This window comes from Microcaecilia unicolor, chromosome 2, assembly GCF_901765095.1.
Source record: "Microcaecilia unicolor chromosome 2, aMicUni1.1, whole genome shotgun sequence".
Lineage (NCBI taxonomy): Eukaryota > Metazoa > Chordata > Amphibia > Gymnophiona > Siphonopidae > Microcaecilia > Microcaecilia unicolor.
The window spans coordinates 500,283,210-500,307,939 of NC_044032.1; the positions used below are offsets into that span (position 1 = coordinate 500,283,210).

At 45.3% G+C, this 24,730-nt stretch overlaps 2 protein-coding genes across 2 annotated transcripts; one reads left to right on the forward strand and one right to left on the reverse strand.

Moving 5' to 3' along the window:
- Positions 1 to 14,919: 14,919 nt before the first annotated feature.
- Positions 14,920 to 22,599, reverse strand: TADA2B (transcriptional adaptor 2B). The gene is made up of 2 exons (XM_030191161.1): positions 22,308 to 22,599; positions 14,920 to 16,328 (listed from the first exon to the last, which is right to left on the reverse strand). The coding sequence occupies exons 1-2, from the start codon at positions 22,575 to 22,577 to the stop codon at positions 15,336 to 15,338; spliced, it is 1,263 nt and encodes a 420-aa protein (XP_030047021.1). The 5' UTR covers positions 22,578 to 22,599; the 3' UTR covers positions 14,920 to 15,335.
- Positions 22,600 to 22,849: 250 nt separating this feature from the next.
- Positions 22,850 to 24,480, forward strand: CCDC96 (coiled-coil domain containing 96). The gene is made up of 2 exons (XM_030191162.1): positions 22,850 to 23,190; positions 23,224 to 24,480. Exons 1-2 carry the CDS (start codon positions 22,869 to 22,871, stop codon positions 24,444 to 24,446), a joined length of 1,545 nt encoding a protein of 514 aa, XP_030047022.1. The 5' UTR covers positions 22,850 to 22,868; the 3' UTR covers positions 24,447 to 24,480.
- The last annotated feature ends 250 nt before the right edge of the window (positions 24,481 to 24,730 follow it).

The window sequence follows — 24,730 nt, forward strand, 5'->3', positions numbered from 1 at the left end:
GTGTGAAAGGAAGGAATATTCTTGTAGGGCTATACTACTGTCTGCCGGGACAGAATGAACAGACAGATGAAGACATGTTTACAGAAATTAGTAAAATGCTGGCAAATTGGGCAACACTATAATAATGGGTGATTTCAATTACCCCAATATTGACTGGATAAATGTTACTTCAGGGAGTGCCAGGGAGATAAAATTTCTAGATGTAATAAATGACTGCTTCTTGGAGCAACTGGTCCAAGAACTGACAAGAGGGGATCTGGTGCTTGGTGGCATGCAAGGCATAGTGCAAGAGGTGGCAGTGTTGAGTCTCCTGGGAAACAGTTATCATAACATGATCAAATTTGAACTACTATCTATGATGAACCTGCAAAGGAAATCTATTGTAGCTGCATTTTAAATTTTCAAAATGGCGACTATAATAAAATGAGGAAAATGGTTAAAATTAAGCTAAAGGGATCGGCTGCAAAAGTTAGGACACTAAATCAGGCATGGACGTTATTCAGAAATACCATCTTAGAAGCCCAGACCAGATGCATTCCACATATTTGCAAAGGTGGAAAAAAGAGAAAACTACAGCCAGCATGGTTAAAAGGTGAAGTGAACGAGGCTATTACAGCCAAAAGATTGTCCTTCAAAGAATGGAAAGGATCTAAATAAAGAAAATAAGAAGCAATATAAGCACTGGCAAAGTTAGATGCAAAACATTAATAAAGAAGGCTAAAAGAGAATATGAAGAGAAACTTGCAGCAGCGGCTAAAACTCTCAGTAACAACTTTTTCAGGTACATCAGAAGCAGAAAGCCTGCGAGAGAATCCTTGGGACCGTTAGATCACGAAGCAACAAAAGGGGCACTCGGGGAGAACAAGGCCATAGCGGAAAAACTGAATAAATTCTTTGCTTCAGTCTTATGTTAGAAGATGTAAGAGATTTGTCTTTGTACCAGAAATGGTTTCAAGGGTAATGATTTCAAGGAAATGAAAGAAATCTTGGTGAACCTGGAAGATGTACTGAACCAAATCAAAAAATTAAAGAGTAGCAAATCCACCTGGACTGGATGGCATACATTCAAGAGTACTCAAAGAACTCAAGCGTGAAATTGCTGATCTGCTGTTAGTAATATGCAGTGCTTTTTTTAATGAAAAAAAGGTGCCGGTACTCATTGTGGGTGGAGTCATCACATAAGATTCCACCCCTATTATAGCCACACCCACATTAGCCACACCCCTTATACCAGCCATAGCGCATATAAACAGACATCATTGAAAATATACTAGTATAGGAGAAAAAAATAACGTGATTTGTTTTCATTATAAATAATTTCTGTAAGCTGTTACAGCTCCAGTATACCCAGTGCAAAATAAGACAGCAGATGTAAATTCTCAAATTGGACATATTCCATACACTAAAATGAAAATAAAATGATTTTTTCTACCTTTGTTGTCTGGTGACTCTGTTTTTCTGATCATGATGGCTCAGTATCTGATTCTGCTGCTTTCTATCCTCTTAACTCCATTTCCAGGGCTTCCTTTCCATTTATTTCTTTACTTTCCGCATTTCTTGCCCTACATCCATAAGTAAAAGCTGGGTCCTCTGCAGACTTGACTGTCCAGTGGATCCAGCTTCTGCCTATTTTCTACATCAATGTGCAGTTTTTCTCCTCTCTTCCTTTTCCCTCATCTCATCTTCCTCACTCTTCCCTCGCCTCCATCCATGTCCAGCATTTCTTCTCTCTCCCTTCCCTCTCCTCCATCCACCCGTGTTTAGCAGCCCTCCTCTTCCCTGCCCTCCCCTCCATCCATCCATGTCCAGTGACCCTCCTGTCCCCCTGCCATCCACCTATGTCCAGCAATCCCCCTATCCCCCCTGCCATCCACCCATGTCCAGTGACCCTCCTGTCCCCCCTGCCATCCAGCCATGTCCAGCAACCCCTGTCCCCCTGCCATCCACCCATGTCCAGCGATTCTCCTCCCTCCCCTGCCCTCCCCTCTCCCATGTCCAACAACCCCCCCCTGTCCCCCTGCCACCCACCCATGTCCAGCGATTCTCCTCCCTCCCCTGCCCTCCCCTCTCCCATGTCCAGTGATTCTCCTCCCTCCCCTCTCCCATGGCCAGCGATTCTCCTCCCTCCCCTGCCCTCCCCGCTCCCATGTCAAACTTCCACTCACTCTAAAAACGAAGTCGCAGGCAGTGGTGAACTGGTGGGCGGCGCTAGTAAAAGCAGCAAGCTTGACTCCGTCGTCCTTCGCTTCCCTGCTGCCCTCTCAGCGTCCCGCCCGCCCTCATGGAAAGGAAATGACATCAGAGGAAAGCTCTTCTCTAGTCTTAAGGGACCACTCCAGATTGAAAAGGTCAGCTAGCGGAGCTGCTAGAACTTCCCTATGTTCCTTCAGGACCCTCAGTTATATGCCGTCCAGCCCAGTGCTTTAACCACGTTTAGTTTAGTGAGAACCTTATGAACACAGTGCTCTGAAAATCATTCAGGGACTACCACCTTTCCATTCCTATGATATCCACAATGAATATACATGAGATTTGCATGCACTGCCTCAAATGCATGCAAATCTTACTCATGTATATTCATTGTGGATATCCTGAAAACCAGATGGAACTAGATGTGTCCCGAGGACTGGGTTGGGAATGGCTGCTATGCAGGAAGGCTCTATGATGACCTGTGGTCTGAGAAGAACTGAAGCAGGACATGTAAAGAACAACAGATAAACACTTAAATTGTTGACTGAAATGATTACTCTTCAACAGCGTGACTCTGATGTCACAGGAAAAAGTTGACTATCTCTGAGCATTGTGGTTTCAATATAAGATGAAAGAGATGCATAGGCAATGAAAAGACAATGGGAGAATTCTTCATCCCTAGCATAACATCCATCCTTTTCCTTCTGCTACAATTTGAGTTGAGATAATTAGCTATTACAGCTTATCTGCTTCCTGAACCACACGGTCAGATGTGTGCAATACAACCACTTGCCAAAAAAATATTAATATGCTACAACACTGACTCTTGACTTATCCTGTACAAAGAGTTCTTACATCTTTGTGAAGTCAGTTAACTATCACTGAACAAATTGTTTTGAAAACAACAAACACACATATCATAGCAGATGGTTTATGGGAGATTTTGTGGCAGTCAAAATGGTACAATTATCTGCAAGGGACTCATGAACTATGGTGACTGCCAAGGACTGAAAAACACAGATTTGAAAGAGCAAAACAGAAACAACTGTATCTTAGTGAAAAAAATGTCCACTTTCAATGTTTAGGCTGTAAGTAATGATGTCTTGCAACTTGTTTAAGCTTCACCTCATGCTCAAAAGTTAAAATGCAGTCCTTCAAATTAGGAAATAGCTGCATTTCCACCCAATTATTCCAGCAGTTGATAACAGAACCCATGCAGGATGGGGCCATACTGGACTTAATACTTACTAAGGGGGAAGTGTTTCTGATGTCATAGTAGGTAATCATCTGGCATCTACTGATCACCAGACGGTGTGGTTTAATATTAAGAGAGGTGTGGAGAGAATTCATTCAAAGTGAAGGTTCTAGACTTTAAATAAACTAATTTTATTCAGATGGGGGATTACCTCAAGGAATTGCTGTCTGGATGGGAATATCTGGAAAAAGTTGGAAAGCAGTAAATAAAACTGAAAGGAGCTATTGTAAGGGCAACAAACCTTTTCGTAAGGAAAGTAAATAAAAGAAAGAGGAAAAGGAGGCCGCTTTGGCTCTCAAAAATAATAGCTGAAAAAGTAAGGGAAAAAAGAGGTTAGCCTTTATAAACTACAAGAGATCGCAGAAACAGGAAGACAGGTGACAATATCTGAAAAAGCTAAGAGAAGCTGGTAGGAAAGCAAAGATGCAAAGGAAAGAAAAAAATAGTCAATATGGTAAAATGTGGATGACTTTTTTTTTCTTTTAGATACGTTAATGATAGGAGGAAGTGCAAAAGTGGCATTGTGAGTCAAAAGTGAAAGGGAGGAATATTGTTTAACAACTGTGTCCTGTATTCACAGCTGAAGGGCCAGGAACAGGACTGCAGAAGACAAATCAATATATATAAAAGGCGAGTGTCGTACTCACTCGCAAATGCGCAGTAGAGACCTTCTCTGCCCCGCCCCCGCATCAATATGTGATGATGGGGGGCGGAACAGAGAGGGTCTGTACTGCGCATTTCTGAGGGAGGGACACCGCCGTCTAACGCTCCCCCCACCCGAGTCGCCGTCACCACCCACCTTCCACCTGGCCGGGCCCTCGCTCCGCTATTGAAACAGCGAGGGTCCGGGAACGCAGCACTGAGCTCTGTTGAGCTGCCGACATCGCCCTTCCTTCTTCTCTGCCTCTGTCCCGCCCTCGACGACGTTACATCACACGAGGGCGGGACAGGCAGAGAAGAAGAACGAAGGCCGACGTCGGCAGCTCAGCAGAGCTCAGTGCTGCGTTCCCGGACCCTCGCTGTTTCAATACCGGAGCAAGGGCCCGGCCAGGTGGAAGGTGGGTGGTGACGGCTCGGGGGGGGGCGCGAATTTGGAGGGGGAGGGGCAGCGGCGAACTCGGCGGCGGGGGCGGGCCTTTCAACCCCCCCTTCCTATAATAGCCCGTTTTTACGGGCTCAAAGGCTAGTACAAATAGGAATGGAAGAGTGGTAGTCCCTGAACGATTTTCAGATGACTATGTTCATGAGGAGCTGGCTAAACTAAAGGTAGACAAAGCAATGGGGCCAGATGGCTGACCTTTTCAATGCTTCTCTTAAGATAGACAAGTTCTACATGACAGATTTAGAACACTGTAAAAAGAAAGCTGAGAAGCTTTTTTTTTTCTATAGAGGAAGACAACCATTATGGCAGTAGTTCCCAAACCTGGTCCTGGAGGCACCCCAACCAGTCACGTTTTCAAGCTATCCACAATGAATACTGCCTCCACTGCATACAAACCTTTCTCATGAATATTCATTAACACTATATTAATCAAGGTTAATACAATCTAACTGGTCGTATCTTACTACATATACTAATAACAACAAGTAGGAAATGTTAATGACCATGAGTTAAAAGATTTTTCTGAATAAAAATTAAAGTAATTTTGATAATTCAACAGTTGTTGTTATTAGTATATGAATATTTATTATGGATATCTTGAAAACCTGACTGGTAGGGATGCCTCTAGGACCAGCAGAAGTGTAGCCAGGTTATGACACTAGGGGGAGCAGAGAGGCACGTGCACACACTGCATAGGTACGACAGACCACCTGAAAAATAGGTGCTATCGCCGTCCAAAGTCCTTTTGGGGGAGCAGTCACTCCCCTGGTGTCTCACCTAGCTACGCCTCTGAAGACCAGGTTTGGAAACCACTGCATTAAGGAATGAAAATGCAAGGTCAGGCTCAGGGCTAGGGTTACACATCCAGGGACCCAGTACAGATAGTGGGAAGGGGGCTTCCAAGCCCACCATCAGGCTATGCTTTCTTAAGACTGAGGCAGACTTAGAGCCTCCTGTGGCAAGGGGATTCAGGACTACTGTCCCTGTAGCCAGCCCTGGCCAAGTCTCTTTTGGTCATGTTTCTAAGCAGGCACAAACTGACGTTCTGTAATAACCTTCTGAAGTATAGTACTGCTAGAACAGGTCACTTACAAAGTCAAGTGAATAGGGAAGTGTTCTTGACTCTATTTTGAATATGAATTGCACAGCCTGCTAGCAACGTATACTCTCTCTTTCTAATCGGCCACTTGTATAATTGATTGGTGCAGTTGGCTGGGCCTTGCTGCTTCAAAATAAGTGGAACTAACGTTTCAACCATTAGGCTGTGGCTTTCTTCAGGGTATGCTATGAGATCTGCATTTTGTCTTTATGTATAGTGGATTCTAAAACCTGGTTGGTGGGATTTCAGTGGGAAAGTCTGTTGATCACAAATTTGGCATTTTGGCAAGAAAATCAGTGATACCTGCAACATAGAAATCAGCTGTAGCTCTTCATGATAAGGCAACTGGTCATACGATTAAATTTAAGGACACAAAAACCTTGCAGAAAGATCATTAGAGACCGAGAAGAGACAATAGAGACAGCAAGGCACCCTAATAACTTCAATAGAGACAAATGGTTCATCTATATAAAAAGCATGGCGACTGCTCATCCAAAAGAAAATTTAGCGCAAAAAGGACTTGGGCCAAGGACAAATGTCTTCTCCCCCCCCCCCCCCCCCCCAGTTTTAGAATATGACGTACAGAAATTCTTCCCCCTCTCTCCAGTCAGAACTGTCCCAATTAATTTCCAGCCTCATTCCCACCAACAGACTTTCCTGCACAAATTCAAATTTGTGACCACCAAACTTTCCCGCCAAAATTAAAATTCATGACCAACAGACTTTCTAGCCAACACCACCTCAAATCCCAGCCAATCAGGTTTGAGAATTAATAAAGGCAAACTGCAGACCTCACAGCATACCCTGAAGAACGCCACAACATGATGGCTGAAACGGCAGTTCCACTTACTCAGACAACTGCAACAATCATGATGCCAGTTGCAGAAGCCTAAGAGAACAACTTTTATAATTGATAATGTCCTTGGGTATACTGATGTTTGCACTGATGCATGCTACCCTTATGTAAAGATTAATCTTGTCACAATGAATTTGATATCATCATTTTATTATATCCAGTTTTACCAACAGTTGAAAATTGGCACATGAAAGACTTATTATGAGGTAGTATGTTTTGCATTAGGTACAACAATATTTTGACTTCTCCCACAAGCAGTTTTCATTCATCTCAGTCAGCAATTCTCAATCACATATAAGCCCAATAAACAAAGGAAAATGCCACTTGTATCATGTGTTTTAAAGGACTGCTTCTCAATACAGTCCTTGGGGAACACCCAGCCAGTCAGGTTTTCAGGATTCCTAAGGACTGGGTTGAGAAGAACTGTTTTAAACTAGTTTAACACACACAAACACACACCAACAAACAGCTAATATATACACTAAAAATTAGAGATTTGACAAAAGAAAAAAAAATTAACTTGCCATTTAGCAGTCATACTGCTTTTGGTCCCCTGCACTTGAGCAATTTTTAAACAACTATAAATATTTTAACTGGTTAGAAATTCAAAAATTAAATATAAAACTAAGGGCCCTGCTTACTATGCCGCACTATAGGCATGCTAGCATTTTTAGCACATGCAAAAAATTAGCACACGCTAAATGCTAGAGATGCCCATGGGCATCTCTAGCGTTTAGTGTGCTAATTTTACAGCTCGCTAAAAACACTAGTGCACCTTAATAAACAGGGCCCTAAGTTAAAAAACCATTGCATTCTCTAACCATATTGTTCCTGGCTCGGTGCATTCATATCAATTTATCCTCTGTACCTATACAAAATGTTCCTGTGCCCATTTCCACTGCAAAGGATTTGCTGAGTGACGTTAGAGAAACAACAACTTCCACCAATGGCTCCCAACTTTGCCACACAGATAATATTCCAGGTTTACCACAGAATCATTGGTACACCAAAAAATACAATAATGGAGATCAAAGTGGTCTCTTCTCATAGCTGCATTGTTGTACACTTAAATGTCCTTCCAAACTGATCTCTTGCTTTTCTACTTTTTCCTCGTTTTACCTGGTCGAATGTCCTCAGTGGTGTTTCATTGCAAGTGCTACCAGGAAGCCATCTAGATCTCATTAGAAAAACAGTTTCACAGAATAAGAAAACCAAATCCACCATTCAGACCAGAGCCAGGAACTTAGATATGTCCTTAAAAAAGGCAAGCAAAACCCTGCCTCGTTGAGAAACAGCATTCATGCAGAGATCAGAATTGTTTCCTACTGAAGGATCTGTGCTAAGTTCTTGAAATCTGGCTAAAATCAGTTCAGAGTTGTGGCTGAAATAACAACTGCTAAGGCCCAAACCATGCCATTAATTTCAAATCCTTTTTTACAGAATAAAAACAAAACAAACTCATTGTGTGTTAAACGAGCCTAGATTTGGTACAAACAACTCATTCTGTAAGCCCTTCAAATAGATAACCTAATTATATTCTGCAAAAATTATCAATACCACTGCAGGCACGGGTGTCAGTTGTACTGATCACTGGAAATGCCCGAGACATGCTCGCCTAGCAGCCTACGCTAGAAGTACAAGGAATGGATCCTCAGGAGCTTAGTCAAGATCGGGAGGCGGGGCTGGAGGTTGGGAGGCGGGGTTAGGGCTGGGCAGACTTATACGGTCTGTGCCAGAGCCGGTGGTGGGAAGCGGGACTGGTGGTTGGGAGGTGGGGATAGTGCTGGACAGACTTGTACGGTCTGTGCCAAAGCCGGGGTTGGGAGGCAGGGCTGGGGAGGTGAGGATAGTGCTGGGCAGACTTATATGGTCTGTGCCTGTGCCAGAGCCGGTGGTTGGGAGGTGGGGCTGGTGGTTGGGAGGCGGGGATAGTGCGGGGCAGACTTATACGGTCTATGCCCTGAAGAGCATAGGTACAAATCAAAGTAGGGTATACACAAAAAGCAGCAAATATGAGTTATCTTGTTGGGCAGACTGGATGGACCGTGCAGGTCTTTTTCTGCAGTCATCTACTATGTTACTATGTAGATGCCAGACAATTTTTGTGGTCCCCAAAGAGGTCTAGTTTTATAAATAACCTCCTCTCCAAAAAAAAATGCATATGTTTCCATCCATCAGCTGGAGGAGTAGTCTGGTGGTAAGTGCAGCAGGCTTTAATCCTGGTGAACTGGGTTCATTTCCCACTGCAGTTCCTTGTGACTCTGGCCCAGGTACAAAATAAGTACCTGAATATAATATACAAACTGCTTTGTAACCACAGAAAAGTGGTATAAGTCCCCCACCCCCACCTCAGCAAATCCAGATTGGAAAGGGCAGGGCAGCACAGCACAGCACATACATCCATAAAGAAATTACATGCTTTCTCTTACCACTAAGTACACAAGTCAGTTCATTCTGTTGTAACTTCAGTGCTATAGCTGTTGGATGGAAACTACTCATATGAAGTACTCTGAAGCGTTGTGATCTCAGCTGCAGTAACGGCCTCAACTTTTAGTCCTCTTGGCAAATAAACAAAGTTTTGCCACCCCAGAAAACCAGTCTTCTTTCCCTAATGATGCCATCAATGCAGCACCCAGTCTCAAACATATGTGCCCCTTCTCCCCGGCTGCTGGAATGAGTAAGTTGCTCCAACACAAGTGGGAGGCAGAGCTTTGCGGCTCTAGACTGGATCTACTACTACTACTACTATTTAGCATTTCTATAGCGCTACAAGGCATACGCAGCGCTGCACAAACATAGAAGAAAGACAGTCCCTGCTCAAAGAGCTTACAATCTAATAGACAAAAAATAAATAAAGTAAGCAAATCAAATCAATTAATGTGAACGGGAAGGAAGAGAGGAGAGTAGGTGGAGGCGAGTGGTTACAAGTGGTTACGAGTCAAAAGCAATGTTAAAGAGGTGGGCTTTCAGTCTAGATTTAAAGGTGGCCAAGGATGGGGCAAGACGTAGGGGCTCAGGAAGTTTATTCCAGGCGTAGGGTGCAGCGAGACAGAAGGCGCGAAGTCTGGAGTTGGCAGTAGTGGAGAAGGGAACAGATAAGAAGGATTTATCCATGGAGCGGAGTGCACGGGAAGGGGTGTAGGGAAGGACGAGTGTGGAGAGATACTGGGGAGCAGCAGAGTGAATACATTTATAGGTTAGTAGAAGAAGTTTGAACAGGATGCAAAAACGGATAGGATAGGATCAGACTCCTGTGGCCCTGAGAGAAATCTACCTGTCTCTCCAAGTCTGCACATGGCAATGCTGGTGTGGCACTGAGAAACTGAATGTGTGTTTTGTGCTGTGTTAACTCATAATATATAGGGGTAATATTCAGCTGGTGGTGGTCACTGCAATTATGCCCACATATTCAATGACAGGCCACATCCAGGTACCAGCGTTAAATATCTGAGTAAGTGCGGCCAGCTACCACTTATCGGTTAAGTACAGATATTCAGCCCTTAACCGGATAAGTTAAACCAGTCAGAGATAGGACTTGGCCAGTTAGCTTAACTGGTTAAGGGCTGAATATCAGCACTTAGGGGTCCTTTTACTAAGCTGCAGGGAAAAAGGGCCCTGTAGTTGCAGTGGCATGCGCCAGGGCCCTTTTTACCAGTGGCTAAAAACCCCTCCCCAAAAAGCGGCCATGCAGTTAAGATAAACCTTACCACGTGGCCATGTGGCAGGGAAGCACTTACCACCACTCACTGAGGTGGCGGTAAGGGCTCCTGTGGTAACCTGGCGGTAACCGATTACTGGTTGGTTAGGGCCTCGCTAGAGAAAAAACTAATTTTCCAGAGCGCAGGAAATGGTGCGTGCTCCAGCAAGAACTACCGCCAGCAGCTGCACTAGGCCAGTGGTAGTTCCAATTTAGTGAGCAGTAATCCCCCACTGGACATATTACCAATTTGTAAAAGAGCCCCTTAAATAGTTAAGTGCTAGCTCTGCCCCTGGCCCACTCATACAATGGCCGGTTTTGCAGTTCAAAGGGATATTCAGCAGCACTAGCCGGGTAAGTGGCACAGAATATTCCCTCAGCACCTGCTCAGTACCAGTTAACTGGAAAGAGTCTCTCTGACCCTGTTAAATGGTTTTGAATATCAACCCCATAGTTTCCAATTATAATACATTTTAAAATATTCTCTTTTTCCAAGTGTAGGAACATGTCAAAGAACACTGATCCTCCATGAGTCCTATTACACAGTAGCAACCGGCCATCTATCAGGATTTTCATCATTAAAAATATACACACATCTTAGACTATACTGCTTGTTGATGGTCACTCATTCACTTTTCACGACCTAGAAAATACTATCTCCCTGCAGTTTCTGCCATGTTCTGCCTTATAACTGAGAACAGCCTGTCTCTCATTCATAGAACTGTGATACAAGGTAGAACCATATCGCACCCAATATATGTTCTATGAACTTAGATCAAACATACTAGCAGCTTAACAAACATCTTCTTAATATATATAATACTGTAAATCAGCATACATATTCTCACAGGAATAAACTATTCCAAAGAGATCACTACTGTAGGAGTCCCACACTTATAGATTCTTTCCAGAAAAAATTTTGATTTAAAGCATTTTCTAAACACTTAGGGGTCCTCTTATTAAAGGCCTATGTTAGGTAGGCCTAACGTAGGCTTACCGCATGGTAAAAGGGTACAAGCGCAGGATACACTTAGGCATCCCACAGTAATTTGGCCTGCAACACGCTACTCTCATAATAAAAATATATATTTTTAATTTTTTTCCACACGAGGTGTGTCAGGGGGCAGAAAGTAGGCAGGCCTGCGCTAAGCTGGTACTGTGGGCACATTAGCTAGGGGCTCCCGGCGGTAATGGCCATGCGCTAATAGGGAAATTAGCACGTGGCCATTTTTTAAAAAATCCAACTGCAGCCATTTTTCAGCTGCGCAAGAAAGCGGCCAAAGCATGCAGCAAACCCACACGCTAATCACAGCATTAGCCACTGTAATAGGACACCTTAATTGTTCATGTTTCTTCCACTAACACGTAGCAGTGCCTCTTCAGAGTGTCAGATTTAATTATGTTTCATGTGTTTATATTTTATCCTCAAAAGGAACACACAAGCATTGCCCAGCTGCATTAGGAATGTGCTAATGGACATTAGATCAAAACTCATACGTGGATATAGATAATAGTAGTGACTATGTTAGTACTTAGTAACTTTTAGACGGGGTCCTGTTTCGCCCATCAATTATATTGGGCTTCATCAAGGAAAATCCATATTCCCTTCTCTTCAAATGAATTCACAGATTGTATTAAAGATATATTCTTGTTCAGTCATGCTGAGTGTCGAATGGCTCATGGGTATAGAATGGACCACACGCATGCTATTAATTTTTAGTGCACGCTAAGCTGTAGCAAACATAACCCTCTGTCTTATAACAGATGTAACCCAGTAGAGCTCTTAGCAATGCCATGTGCCTAATTTTTCTTGTGACTTTTGTTGCTTTTAATTTTTTATTATAAAAACTTACTTTTAAAGATAGTAATCACTCAGATGGCCAACCTAAATACTGGTCAATATTCAAAACCATTTAACCGGCCAGAAACAGCCGCTGACCGATTAAATTGCTCATTTGGGGCAATAACCCTAATTTTCAGTGGCACTTAACCGGTTAACTCTGCTGAAAATTAGCAGTTAGTATCTAAGTGAAAGCCGGCTATTTTGGGGGGCGTTCCAGGGGTGGTTTCAGCACTTATCCGGCCAGGGTAACCATATAAAAACACAGTCTTATCTTTCTGCGGCAACCTACGGCCAGTTAAGGTCTAACTATTGACTTAACCGGTGGTCATGTGTTAACCAGATATTCAATGCCGAAGCCTGGACGTAGCCCAGCACTGAAGATCCAGGAATAACACCAGCAAGCAGTCAGCAAAACACTCACTGCTGCCAGCTGAATATTGACCTCATAATTTTTGAAGGAAAATTGATTTAAAAAAAGACTTAGGGACCCTTTTACTAAAGTTAAGCATGCACTAAAGGAATTAGCACATCCTATTTTACACATATGAGCCACATGGCACTTAGAACACGCTAATTCCTTTAGCAAAAGGACCCCTTAGAATTCTAGTAATTGAAACACACATGCCTGCAGAAAAAAAACAGACACATAAACCAGCTGCAGGAATTACACACCAAGAAACATATTAGTTGCAATGTTTCACTCTTCGAAGTGGAGGAGTGGCCTAGTGGTTAGAATGGTGGACTTTGGTCCTGGGGAACTGGGTTCGATTCCCACTTCAGGCACAGGCAGCTCCTTGAGACTCTGGGCAAGTCACTTAACCCTCCATTGCCCCAGGTACAAATAAGTACCTGTATATAATATGTAAGCCGCATTAAGCCTGCTATGAGTGGGAAAACGTGGGGTACAAATGTAAGAAAAATTAAATATTAATGCCAGATTTAAACAAACAAAAAAAATCCTACCAAGGGGCAGAAACCTCAGCAAATATATTTTTCCAGATTATTTTAAAGGAGGTGCTAGTGTGCAGATCTGTTCTCAGAAGGACTTGAGACCTGCCTATGCTGCAACACATCTGAAAGGAAGTCCCAGAACGGTCTCACATAACCTGCTCAGCCTTTGTCTACCCCACACACAAGGGGTTTACAGGTCAGAAAAGGCACAACCCATACATGCCAGAGTTAAGAGGCTGAGCTGAGAAAAGCAAGAGAAAGTTATCTTAGTCTCAGAAAATCAGGAAAGTTCTCTGTCCAACGTTAGAAGTTTCCTACAGATGGAATGCACACAACTTCAATGGTGAATTCAACACAGGAGAGGCAGGAATGTTTTAGATCAGGCCCTAAATGTGTGCTATGAAAACTGGCAAGCTCCAGTTCCTCTTCTCCTGTTTGGAGGCCTGTATTCCTGGAAATGTTAGGATTTTATGTGCGTAAACACTGGTTACACGTATATTTTATGTGGGAGTTCAGATTCTTTGTGTTGGGCCATAGGGCATTATAACACTAGTTCCCCACCCCCTCTGGTTGACATGATGATATGTTATGTTCTAGAGAGGACATTGAGGATGAGATTTGACTGCAAGTTGAAGATGCCTGTTTCAGCTGGCACCTACCTCGGGGAATGCTCTCCCCAAGGAGTTGCAGTTGGAGGGAATTCAGACATGTTTTAAAAAGAAGCTGAAGACTCACTATGTTGAATTTAGACCAATTCTTGGGGGGAGCTTAATGTGGAATTGCCTATACTGGGAATCTGCTGTTGGGCTGTGGTTAGGTTCTTATTTTTTTTCTTTTAGATTTTTTTTGGAGGGGGGGTGCTGAGTATGAATGAAAGCTTTCCTATCTTTTTAGTGGAATTCAGTATTATTGTACTGTAAACTGCTCTGTCCTCTTCTATCAGAGCGGTGCATCAAATTTAATAAGCCATAAACTATACAGCAAAAGAGATTTTCTCTCCGATTTAGAGGTCAGGATATAACAAAATAAAAAGCAAGAGTGTATTTTCCCTGGTGGAATGGTTTCATCCTCCTCCCAGAGCACTCTCCTGTGCTGCATTCTGATTTCCCCTACTTTTCTTCAAGGATGGGCTACAACTCTCACTATCCATCATTAAAACCTTCACTGACAATCTGAGCATTCCCAATCAAATATTGTTTGCTCCATTCTTGCATATCCCCCACCTCAGGTGGCATAAAAGAATAAAAGCTGCCCTTGCCAGGGAGGCTGGAAGGAAATCTCCCGATCCTGTTCAGGAAAGGGGAGAGCTACATTAACAGCTTCCCACCCTCTCTAGGAGGATGCACGTTGCCTCAATAGCAGACCTATCAGCTACAAAGGACATAAGATTGCTACTCAAGTCCCTTGTCCTGTTGCATTCAGTACTGAGACCTGAGGCATAAGGCTGGCCATATCAAGCAGGGTTTTAGTAACCATGGCTGCAGATCAAAATCTGAGATATAAAAATGGCAGGAACTTTAAGTCCTCAGTAAATCTGGGATATAATAAAAGTTCTCATGATATTCTAGCCACCAGGACCAAAGATAAGGATAAAGGCCTTGATCATAGATTGTAAACTTCTGGCCTTTGAGGTTCCTCTCTCATCTAGACCAATTACTGCAGCAACCTTCCCCAAAAAAGATACAGCTCTTCCAACACAATCTACTCTATCCCTCAAAACAGGCTGTGAATGCTACCTCAAAGGTATGGGAATGGAGCACTGCAATCCTCAAAGCTGCATATACAGAACCTACTGATTTCTTTGACCTTGCCTGGAATCACTGCTGTAGTAAAAGCCTTTTTCCCACCTCTTCAATTTCATATTTACTGTATAAACAAAACAGAGAGAGTCGGAGGCTAGGTACTGTCATTTTCTATCTTCCCAGTTGTTTGAACACAATACAAAAATGGTACAGCAAACAGTAAGTCAGTCCAGTAAAACAAAAAATCTTTTGGTTTGTTGTTATATTTAAAAAGTCAACACTAGTTATATATTAAATTAAATATAAAAATCATGGTATTAACAAATTTAAATTATGGGCAGGTCTTTAATTGTAATGTGCCAATGTTCAGAAGTGTTAACATATAATTTGATCCTTGATCTGGTATGTAACATACTTCGCCTTCATTCAGAACAAGGCCTGGCTGAGTAAACAAATATATTGCCCAAGGAGAGGAGAGGTAGAGGGGAAAACAATAATTCACAAGTCTATTTTATAGATAAATTCCACTAGCAGTGAATGAGTCATTTGGCCCAAATGAGCTCTCCTGTCCACAATGTCATTGTGTCCGAGCAACATCTTTCAAGATATGTCTCTGGAAATCCATCCACTTTCTGTCAGGAAAGTTAATATCCTTTTCTTTAGGACCTTGTCCAAGTAACCAGGAAGGCGGCTTTTAGAAGGGATGCCCTGTCTTTTCTGCAGGTGATCTTTGATGATGATACTTTTCACAGTCAGGTACCGAGCGGGGCTTAAGTTTAAGGAACTGCAGAGCACTTTCTCCCTGTCCGATAAAAGTTCGAAGCCAGGGAGATTTTCAATAGCAGCAAACTCCCCGTCTTTCCCATCTTCCTTCCCTCTCTTGGCACCCACCATGTTTTTGTTCTCTTTCCTTTTTTCCCGTTTGTGTCTGGCAGCCTCATACTCTGCAGACTCCTCCATTTTGGTGATGCCATTCCGCCGATATCGCTGTAGCTCCCGGATCTTGGTGCGAAGTACCCGCTCCTTGTGCATACTCTCAAAAAAGTCCTCAAACTCCTTACAAGACATGAACTGGTACAGCGGCCTCAGCTTCAACCTCAGCTCTTTCTCTTCTTTGGAAATTTTACGCTTGGGAGTCTTCTCCTTGTCTTTTTTGTCCTTGCCAAGGAAAGCAGGCACCAAGTTATAGTCTCTGGCAATATTTTTCCGCCGCTGCCTTTCTTTCAATTTTCTAACATACATATCCACGTGAGCCCGTTTCAACTCTATTTCCACATCGTCATCGTCATAGTTAACGGAAAGGCCACTGATGAGGGTTTCTGCATCTTGGTCGTATTCAAGTTCATAGTCATCACGCAGTGGCATGTAACCCAGCTGCTGTTGCTCAGCCACTGTGATGTCCAGAGGGGGTAGAGGGGTGGTGAGGCTTGGGGAGAGAGGACCTCCACTGGGACACGTGTGATCTGTCACTCTATTGGGAATGTTGCCAGGAACGCAGGCCTTCCCGAGGTTACCATGGATATACATGCTCACATAGTGCTCCATCACCTCCTGGGGAGTTCGTGAGGCCCCCATATGAGCAGCCATGTCCTCCTATGAGAAGAGCAAAGAGAACAGGTTAAACAATGTCACGCAAGGTCTTTAAGTCAACATTCTTGCTATAAGGAGATCAAGGGATTTTTTTTTTCATCCCCATAAGAGAATGGAGCCATCTGACGTGTTCAAATAGTCAAACTAGCTGATAAGGAAAGCTAAGAGGGACTTTGAAAAAAAGATTGCGTTGGAGGCAAAAACACATAGTACAATTTTTTTTTTTAGGTATATTAAAAGCAGGAAGCCGGCAAAAGAATCGGCTGGACCACTAGATGACCAAGGAGTAAAAGAGGCAATCAGGGAAGACAAAGCCATAGCGGAGAGATTAAATGAATTCTTTGCTTCGGTCTTCACTGAAGAAGATTGGGGTGGGATACCAGTGCTGGAAATGGTATTTGAAGCTGACAAGTCGGAGAAACTTAATGAATTCTCTGTAAACCTGGAGGATGTAATGGGGCAGTTCTACAAACTGAAGAGTAGCAAATCTCCTGGACTGGATGGTATTCATCCCGGAGTACTGATAGAACTGAAAAATGAGCTTGCGGACCTATTATTAGTAATATGTAATTTATCAATAAAATCAAGCGTGGTACCGGAAGATTGGAGGGTGGCCAATGTAACGCCGATTTTTTAAAAAGGTTCCAGACGATATCTGGGAAATTATAGACCAGTGAGTCTGACGTCGGCGCCGGGCAAAATGATAGAGACTATTATTAAGAACAAAATTACAGAGCATATTCAAAAGCATGGATTAATGAGACAAAGTCAACATGGATTTAGTGAAGGGAAATCTTGCCTGACCAATCTACTACACCCAATCTACACCCATTTCCACCCAAGGCCCACCTAAAAATAGTGGATCACAATCTGGCATCATGGTGGCTAAGAAGTTTCTTTTCCCTCCCTCACCCCCACCGCGAAGCATGTAGTTTAAATTAAGGGCGCCAGCCGGTAGCGATTCACAGAGAACCACTCCGGAGCCTTCCCTCTGCAACAATCCACCCTCTCGGAAACAGGAAGTTGCGACAGAGAGAGCAGATCGCAGCAGAGGGAAGGCCCTGGAGTGGGTCTCCGTCTGTGAATCGCTGTCGGCTGGTGCCCTTAATTTAAACTGGAAGCAGCGCAGTGAAAATGAGGGAGGAAAACGGACAGAGTAATGCTGACCTGCGGGGCGGCTGGGAGTGAGTGGCTGTACCTGCAGGGTGGGAGAGGGGCGGGCTGGGAGACAGTGGCTGCACCTTAGCGGGGGGGGGGGGGGAGCTGGAGGCCGAAGGGAAGGGAGAGAGGTTGAGGACCTGCAAGTGGGGGTAGAAGTCTAACTGGCTGGAGGGAAGCGGGAGAGGTTTGGGACCTGCAAGGGGGGGGGGGCTGGCTGGCTGGCTGGAGGGAAGGGGTAGGGTTTTGGACCTGCGAAAGTGTAGGGGGGAGGACTGGCTGACTGGAGGGAAGGAAGAGGTTCTGGACCTGCAAATGGGGGGAGTACCTGACAGGAGGCAAGGGACAGAGGTGCTGGACTTATTAGGGGGGGGGGGGCTGGAGGCAAGAGAGAGAGGTGCTAGACCTGCAATAGTGGGAGGACGATGGAGGGAAGGAAGAGAGGTGCAGGACCTACAAAGGGGAGAGGCTGGGTGCTGGAGGAAAGGAAGGAAGTTGCTGGACCTGCAAAGGGGGGGGGGGGGAGCAGGCTGGAAGGAAGGGAGAGAGGTGCTAGACCTGTGGGGGGGGGGGGGGGGGGCTAGAGGCTGGAGGGAAGGCCTGCAGGGGAGGCTGGAGGGAAGGAACAGTGGTGCTGTACCAGGGGGAGAGATGATGGGTCAAGGGGATGAAGAAAGAGGGAGACAAATTTTTAACTCACAGTGGAAGAGCCAAATGCTGGAAGGAGAGAAGCTGGATAGGTGGGATCGCAGAAGAGAGAGACATTGGTGTGGGTGAGGAAGAAAGGGAAAATACAGAAACAGACGTGAGATGCTATATGGGGATGACAATGCCTGACCGGGGGGGGGGGGGAGGGGAGGAATTTGGGGATAGAGAGGCTATGCTGGACACTGGGAGGGAGGGGTATATGGACACAGGGGAGAGATACTAGACATAGGGAAGAATAGGAACTCAGAAGGAAGGTACTGGACATGGGAGGGCATAGGGACACAAGGGATGATGCTGGACACTGGTAGGGGAAAAAAGGTTGATGGATGCAGGAATTTGAACATAGTGGAGATACTGAACAAGGAACCATGGGGACACAGAGATGGGAGATGGATGGTGGACATGGAGAGAGACTTGACAAATAGACAGGAGACTCTGGTGAGTGAGTTAAGACAGAGGAAAGAAGAAACCAGAGACTAGGACCAAGCTGATTTGAAAAATAAAATAGCCAGACAACAAAAGGTAGAAAAATAATTTTATTTTCTATTTTCTGATTAGACTATGTCAGATTTGGAATGTACATCTTGCCAGAGCTGGTGTTAGACATGGCTGGAGCCAAGGCCATAAATTTGAGAGGGAACCCCAAAGCCCACCACCAGGCTGCATGCACTGCCTTCAGCTTCCATCATGATTGTGGTTCTCTCTGGCCAGGGGACCAACAGCAATTGCTCCAGTTGCACTCCTCTAACACCATCCCTGTCACGTACTATCTTTATATTTTACACAGGAGGAAGTGCATTTCTTTCTGTTTTTCTGGTATTGTATTGCATGCAAGGTCTGGCTTCCTGGGGTTTTGGTTATTTCTATAATTTGTAGTCAATTATTCTATATTTAGCATTTTTGTTCCATGTGTGTGATCGAGGTATTCTGTTAGCATGAATTTTCTTTGTAGACTTCTGTAGTAAGTTTGGTTTGTTCAGTTTTCCCAATAGATGTATTGATATTTTAGGGCCCCTCTGTAATATGTAAGGCAATGCCTTTTTCATAGGTAGGATCCTTGTTTTGGAAGTTAGTGCTGGCATCGTAGATTTGCTCTAGGTTATGAGTGACATTTTGTTTTAAAGATTGTTTTATTTACTATATGGTGGCTGTTGAGATTACGGTGAGTTTTATGGGGAAATGTCCTAACTCTGCTCTGCACCCATTGGGGGAAAGCCAGGGGGTTCTGTGGATGCAGAATTTATTTGCAGAATTTAATACTAGACTATACTTTCTGGCATCATTTCTACAGCGTGTAACTGGAGAGATATGCTGAAAAGTGTTTGGTCTTGCTATATAGGCTAAGTATGTGTGTTAGGGGACCGAGGCTCAATGGAGCCTGAAGAGTGCAATCTCTTGTACTTCCCCCTAGCCCTCAATATGGCCTGCAGTCACTGAAGCCTGCACTGCTAACCTCACTGAAGTTATTGGGAGTGGGATAGAGGTGGAGTATGGGGTGGGGCATCAGGTGGCAAGTTTTTGAATTGCAAAAAGTTGGCAACCCTGGTGCCCACCCATCTGAACTGTTGGCCCACCCAAAAATTGCCTTCTGGCTATGCCACTGCCCCCCCCCCCCCCCCACACACACACACACACAGACCACCAAGAAGCCACAAGTTAAATCCAGGGTGGGGGGGGAGGGAGAAGACAACCAGGAAACCTGACCAATGCTCATGACGCTGGCAGAATATAAGTCGTGCAGCAGAATTGTGAACAGATTGAAGGGGAGAGAGATGGCTTAGTGGGAGACTTGTGAGGAGCAAGTTGCAATAGTTTAAGCGAGAGGTGATAAGAGTGTGGATAAGGGATTTGGTAGTGTGCTCAGAAAGGAAGGCATAACTTTTGGTGATATTATAGAGAAAGCAACAACAGGTTTTAGAAGTTTGTTGAATATGTGAGGAGAAGGAGAGAGAGAGGAGTCAAAGATGACCCCAATGTTACGAGCTGATGAGACAGGGAGGATGTGAGTGGGGGAACAAGAGAGGCGATCCTCATGTCCAGCATCCACCCAGCTATCTACATGCCTAATGATCAAATCACCAACTACAACAGCTGTCCCAACTCTTCCTGACTGAGCAGAAGTTCTCGGAGACATATCCTCGGTGCAAGAGGATAGTGCATCCTCTGGTGGGGCAGTACTTCCTACTTCACCAGGGTGATGCTCTCCTTCTAGGAGACCTCCCTCCCTCCAAGGCAGCACAAGGGCTGCCACACTGGTGGTGGGACTTCTCTACAATGTCCCTGTAGGTCTCATCTATGTACCTCTATCTCTCTCAGCTCCTCTAGCCTCAAAAGAATGGACCTATTCTATGAGAGTCAGGGGCTCTTTAAATCAGGCACACACATAATCAATCACTCATCAATTGAGAAATAATCATACATGTGACACTCAATGCAAAAGACTAGATGGCACCCTTCTGGCTGCTGGACTGCTATCTCCATCTTAGTATTTTTGAGTTTTTCAATAATTTAAAACTTGCTAAGGTATTAAGGATGGAGCGTAAAGCCAGGCTCTTCTCTTGATGACCTGCAATCACCCACCAGGATAACGATCTGGAACAGGCATACACAGTAGGAAGCTCCACTAGATGACCTCCTTTTATTTGCCAGATTGGAAATAAGCAAATGTTGGTAGATGACAGTATATATACAAGTGAATGTTTTTCCTTTGTGAATGACCGTGGGGTCCTGTGAAATGTTTTGGCATAGTTTGCAGGACACCACAGTCTCAATCAGCGATGGCTACATACATACAAACATCCATATACAAGAAACCCACAGACAAATGCAGCTACCTCCACAACTCCAGCTTCCACTCTTCACATACAAAAAGATCCATTATTTACAGCCAAGCCACAAGATACCACAGTATCTGCTCTGACCCAGGGGACAGAGACAGACACCTTGAAATCCTGACTGCATCCTTCGAACAGAAAGGCTACAACCCCAAAATAATCTCCAAGAATATTGCCTCCTCCCTCAAAACACCCAGAGAAAATCTGCTACAGTGCAAAGAAAAAAAAAGCCACAGACAGAATCCCCCTTATAGCGACATACAACCCAGAGCTGGAAAAATTAAGAAAAATCATAAAAGATCTGCCACCTCTACTCCAGAAGGATGAATTACTAAGAGAGATATTCCTATCCCCACCAGTGCTGGCCTTCCAACAGCCACCCAACTTAAAACACAAGCTAATTAGAAGTAAGCTCCCAACACAGACTCAAAAAGAAAAGAATGGCACACATCCTTGCAATATATCCAGCTGCAAACTATGCCAAAACATTTCACAGGACCCCACGGTCATTCACAAAGGAAAAATATTCAACATTAAGGAATCTTTCACGTGCTCATCTTCCAATGTGGTATATATCATTCAGTGTAAAAAATGCAACGAAGGCTGCTACATTGGAGAAACAAGTCAGATGCTAAAGAAGAGATTTAATTTACACAGACACCATATGAAAAATGCCAGTACCAATAAAGATGCCATGCCTGTGGGGCAGCACTTTACAAAACCAGAACACTGTACCAGTGATTTCATGGTAAGAATCCCGAAAGGGAACTTTAAAACAATACAGGAATGTAAGACCTTTGAAATCAGAATGAATAAATATTTTGACACCCACCACACAGGACTTAACAAAGATCTGGGTTTTCTAGCCCATTATAAACCATAAAATTGTACTGCTTTGTCACCCTCCTGTCTCCATGCATATCTTCTCCCTGTCCCTCATCCACCCCACTCCTTCCTGTCTCTCACCTATCCACCCCCATCCTGTTCGACTGTCACTGAAATGCTTTGATGTTTCACTTATATATATACTGTCATCTACCAACATTTGCTTACTTCTGACGAAGGGCAACCTTCGAAAGCTAATCAAGAAATGTATTAAGTTATGTCCAATAAAAAAGGTATCATCTTATTTTCTTTTCCATGTTTTATTTTATTTCTATTGATTACCTTTAAAAGTGGACTAACACGGCTACCACACCTCTCTACTTTTATTTGCCAAAAGAGCATGACACAGAAAGATTATTTGAAACCAAAATATAAGAGCTTCTATTCTGCCTCTTACCCAGTTTCCAAACCCAAACTGTTCGATAGCATCAAGCAGCAGCTGCTCTTCCCTGCTGGTCCAGCCTCCCTCTGCTTCAGGCCCCCAGAGAGTGAAGCGGCCGCCGTCCACCAGCTGGTACCCGTGCCAACGGCGGTGATTACCTATCTCGGCGCCAGCCGAGAAGCACTCGGGGCAGAGTTCGATGTCCTGGCACTCGGTACACCGAAGACGCAAGCTGGTTACATCGGCCAGACAGTACACACAGTATTTCTTCCCCAGATCAGCCATCTTGGCTGGAGCGCCGCCACTGCCCACAGCAACGTTCAGTAAGCATGCGCAGAACCACCCACTTCATTAGGGAATAGGCCGTGCTTCAGAGGTCCGTCTCCGCCTACAGTAGGAGATCGCGCCCAAGGACGTTGGACGTCGATCTTGACGTCATAAACTGTCTTTGAATATTAATTACGTGATCAGACGGGGTTCCCTAACCCTCCTCCCACAACAACTCCTTGTTTTCTAGCAGGCGCCGACTCGTCTCCATGGCGACCGGGGGACGCCGCGTCGGTGAAGGGTGGCGAGATGGCTGCCGAGGAGTCGCTGGAAGACGGTGAACTGAGCGCAATCCAGGGCCAAGAAGAGCCGCCGGTGCCCGCTGCCAGAGAGGAAGAGCTTCATCCCGAACAGGACAGCCGACAGCCAGAAGACGAGCCCGGGGAGAAGGTAGAGGAGGAGGAGCAGCAGCAGCTGGAAACCCTGCGGGAAACAGAGCCGCAGCCCGAGGGTGAGGAGCAACAGCAGCAGGAGGAGGCGGCTAAGGAGCCGGAGGCAGGAGAAGAAGCACCGGCGGAGGAGCAGCAGCAGCCGCGCGATGCCAGAACCCCAGGTGGAGAGGAGGTGGAGGGTGGGGAGGAGGAGGAGGCAGGGGGAGAGGGAGGCGCGGAGACGGTGGAGCAAGCACAGGAGGAGGAGGCCAGGGTGAGTGAACCGGAGCCCACAGTCCAAGAGAAAGATGATGATGATGAACAGGAGGAGGAGGAGCAGCAGCAGCAGCAACGGTCCCGGCAGAGCAGCCTTGCTGAAGAACAGGAAGAGAAGGACGACGAGGAGGACCAGATACGGGGCACCGCGGAGCGGAGTGAGCTAGTGCTGCGCTACCTGGCCATGTGCGGGGAGCGAGAGATGCTTCTGCAACACTCCTTGCTGCTGCAACACAAACTCTGCACCAGCTTTCGGCGGCGCAGGGGCTCCGAAGTGCGGCGGAGCCCGAAGTCCAGATCGTCGGTGCCCGCCTCGCCTCTACCCGCCTCAGCTGCACCCGCTCTCGAGATGGAGCAGCGCTACCAGCGCACCTTGGAGGCCCTGACCGAGCTGCGCGTGCAGTTCATGCAAGACAGTGCCCAGTACAAGCAGCAGGCCGACGAACTGGAGTCCCGCTGTCAGGAGATACTGGAAAAGGTGGACGTGGATTGGCGAGTCTTCCAGGAGCGCAAGAAGCAAGTAGCCCTGGCTGTGCTGAGCAGGCGGGGAGGCAAGCAGGCAGCGGTCGAGGAGCTGGAGCAGATGCAGGCCCGTGAGCAACGCAGGGAGGAGACGGTGGTGCAAGTGCGGCTCGAGAACATCAAGCTGAAGGACCAAGTCCACGAGCTGGAGCTGGAATTGCGAGCTAGCGAGGAACTGGCAGAGGGGCTGCATCTCATTGACTTCGAGCAGCTCAAGATTGAGAACCAGACGTACAACGAGAAGATCGAAGAGCGGAACGAGGAGTTGCAGAAGCTGCGGCGCAAAATCACCAGCACTGTGCATGTCCTGGCCCACCTGAAGGAGAAGCTGCAGTTCGTGCAAGCTGAAAACCTGGTCAAGAAGGACCGGCTGACTGAAGTGGAGGCTGCTGTAGCGCTTCGGCGTGACATCCTCACCAAGACCAAACAAGCCCGTGATAGCCTGCGCATCAGCAATGTCAAGTTGCGCCAGAAATGTGGCCTGCTGGGCAACGAAGCGCTGCTGCGTGACTTTGAGGACAAGGTAGATGCCAGTGAGGAGCTGAGCCGTCGGCTGGAGACGCTGAAGCGCCGTCATGCAGAGCTCACCCTTAACTGCAGTGCCATCAAGAAGAAAATCAAGGAGGCCAAGTTGGCCAAAGCAGCCTTGCAGAAGTGACACTAGGCCTGCAAAACTGGTTTCTGTGGCACACTTTGAAAAGTGTAAAGGTTTTGTAATTAAATACAAATAAACATTTCTATAGGATTGTAAAAGATGTATATTACTACAGTGCATCTTGGGTATTTTAAAATGTAGATACAAGTGCTATATAGCAGGACTGAGACAAAAATGTTGGAATAATGTTCTGCATTTCCTTGTGATCAGAAGTTCTCAATATTGGTCATGTGGGCTGCAAAAAAAAAAAAGTCGGCTTTCAGGATATCTAATGTGAAAGTTCCTTC

Coding starts and splice junctions, on each gene's coding strand:
- TADA2B (XM_030191161.1), bottom strand. CDS start 22,577: ATGGCTGATCTGGGGAAGAAATACTGTGTGTACTGTCTGGCCGATGTA. Junction 16,329..22,307: donor AGTTTGGGTTTGGAAACTGG/GTAAGAGGCAGA, acceptor CTCTTCTCATAG/GAGGACATGGCTGCTCATAT.
- CCDC96 (XM_030191162.1), top strand. CDS start 22,869: ATGGCTGCCGAGGAGTCGCTGGAAGACGGTGAACTGAGCGCAATCCAG. Junction 23,191..23,223: donor AGGTGGAGAGGAGGTGGAGG/GTGGGGAGGAGG, acceptor GGGGAGAGGGAG/GCGCGGAGACGGTGGAGCAA.